The following is a 2,142-nucleotide window of genomic DNA, read 5'->3' on the forward strand; positions in this document are numbered from 1 at the left end:
AGCGAAATATAATCAACGTTTCAAAGTAAGATCGCAGTGAGCCTGGTTTTGCTACGCTGCTCACCTTCTCCCCAAGATGCTGTAAGTATACCAATTTGTGCGCTAGGTCCAATTAGCGGCGAGTTAGAGAGCGGAAGGGAAATAGTATCAAGGTCTAAGCGTAAGTCAAATGAAGCGTCGCAGTGACCTCGGTTTTGGTACTCTGCACACCCTTCTCCCCAAGATGTGTAAGCTATACCAAGTTGGTGTCACGCTTAGGCATACTTAGGGGTCGCAGTTATAGACGCGGAAGGGAATTCTCTGCGGCGGACCGAGCGGCGGCGGCGGCTCGGAAGACATCAAACCATACGTTATCCCCTCGACTTCGTCCGGGATACAATAATATCGCGCTGACACATTACTACAGTATTATTAATTGCCTTTATATTCGGGGAGCCTTCAAATTGCGCACCCGAAGCTCTACACACTGTCAGACACAAGGGCAGAGAATATTCGCGTATACGCGCACACATATACTTCACGCATCCAATCATTGACAACACGTATGCGCATACCACACTGTTGACGCTAAACTGTGTAAGTCACAAGTCGTTACGCGCTGCGTGACAGACAGACGGTAGCAGTGTGGCATATTACACTAACCTTCGCAGCCTGGTCGACGTGCGTCTGGCGAATCGCGTCCGTAGTCGCTGATACGGTGCCATTGCTTGCCTATAGTTGGCGACGTCCAGACACTGCTCGGCGACGTCGACGTCGTTCTGTAGCGCCGACAGCTGCTCTAGCAGTCGCTCGCTCCTCGTTATCCGCCTGCACGATGGTCTGCACCTGCACGGGGCAGCGAGAAAATCACGAGCTATTTATTTATTTTATTTATTAATTAACTTAAAGACGGTATATTCGTAAAAGATATATAAACTTGCAAGCTCCTCACCATCAGTAACACCGTCAGAGCTGGCGTCATGCGCATATAAATATTGTCACAGTAATATGTTCATTTATCGGCAGCAAGGAAATCACGAGCTGTTTATTTATTTTATTTTATTTATTTATAGTTTTTTTTTAATTTAAATACGGTACATTGGTAAAAGATATGGAATCAAGATGAGCTTGCAAGCTCCTCATTGTTTGTAAAACCGTCAGTAACACCATCAGAGCTGGTTTCACGCGTATAAATAGTCACAGTATTATGTTCATGTATCGGCAGCGTGAGAATCGCTAGCTGGTTTATTTATTTAATTCAATTAATTAATTTAATTATTTAAAGACGGTACATTGGTTAAAAGATATATCAACATGAGCTTGCAAGCTCCTCATCGTTAGTAAAACCGGCCAGTACACCGTCAGTAACACCGTCAGAGCTGGCTTCACGCGTATAAAAATAGCCACATTAATATGTTCATGTGTCGGCATCGAGGAAATCACGAGCTTTTGTTGCAAAATGGTAAAACGTGTTTAAGTTATGTGCGTATAACATAATATGTAATAATATATAAATGATCTAAGTAGTTTAAATGTGTGGTTATATAATCAGTTCGCTGTGTGTATTCATTTATATACAAAACCTCGTATACAAACATAACATCAAATAAACTCATAAACTCGACCTCATATAAACTTATATGTAATCCACAACGAGCTATTCTACGCACCATTATTCCAAGTACTACCTTACATTGGTGGTAGATTCATTTCAGTACACGCGCTACATACTAGCATGATAATGCGGATGCAGGGTTCTTACCTCGTCGATCATTTGCTCGATGGTGGTTTTCGTGCCCTGTGAGTCGCGATTCAGCGAGCGGACCATCCTACTAGCAAACTTCACTGTACTGATGTGTTCACTGATGATGGTCACCTGTTGTAAGGTCAGCTGAGCTTCCTCTCTACACACACAAACAAACAACGCATTACTCACATACACGCGCATACACGCACGCACGCACACGCACGCACGTATGCACACACGCACACAGAGACGCGCACACACGCACACACGCACGCACATACACACAGACAGCCAGACACACACACACACATACATACATATATACATACATACATACATACATACATACATACATACATACATACATACATACATACATACATACATACATACATACATACATACATACATACATA

The 2,142-nt window shown here is 43.0% G+C and overlaps 1 protein-coding gene across 1 annotated transcript in view; it reads right to left on the reverse strand.

Moving 5' to 3' along the window:
* Window positions 1–707: 707 nt before the first annotated feature.
* LOC106811418 overlaps window positions 708–2,142 on the reverse strand; it is a 17,371-nt gene continuing 15,936 nt past the window's right edge. Inside the window, exons 7-8 of the mRNA XM_014815022.1 lie at window positions 1,742–1,883; window positions 708–825 (exon numbers count right to left, since the gene is read on the reverse strand). Of these exons, the coding sequence (XP_014670508.1) occupies window positions 712–825; window positions 1,742–1,883 (256 nt within the window). The 3' untranslated portion in view covers window positions 708–711. The remainder of the gene's footprint in view (window positions 826–1,741; window positions 1,884–2,142) is intronic.

Source organism: Priapulus caudatus, unplaced genomic scaffold, assembly GCF_000485595.1.
Source record: "Priapulus caudatus unplaced genomic scaffold, Priapulus_caudatus-5.0.1 Scaffold536, whole genome shotgun sequence".
Lineage (NCBI taxonomy): Eukaryota > Metazoa > Priapulida > Priapulimorpha > Priapulimorphida > Priapulidae > Priapulus > Priapulus caudatus.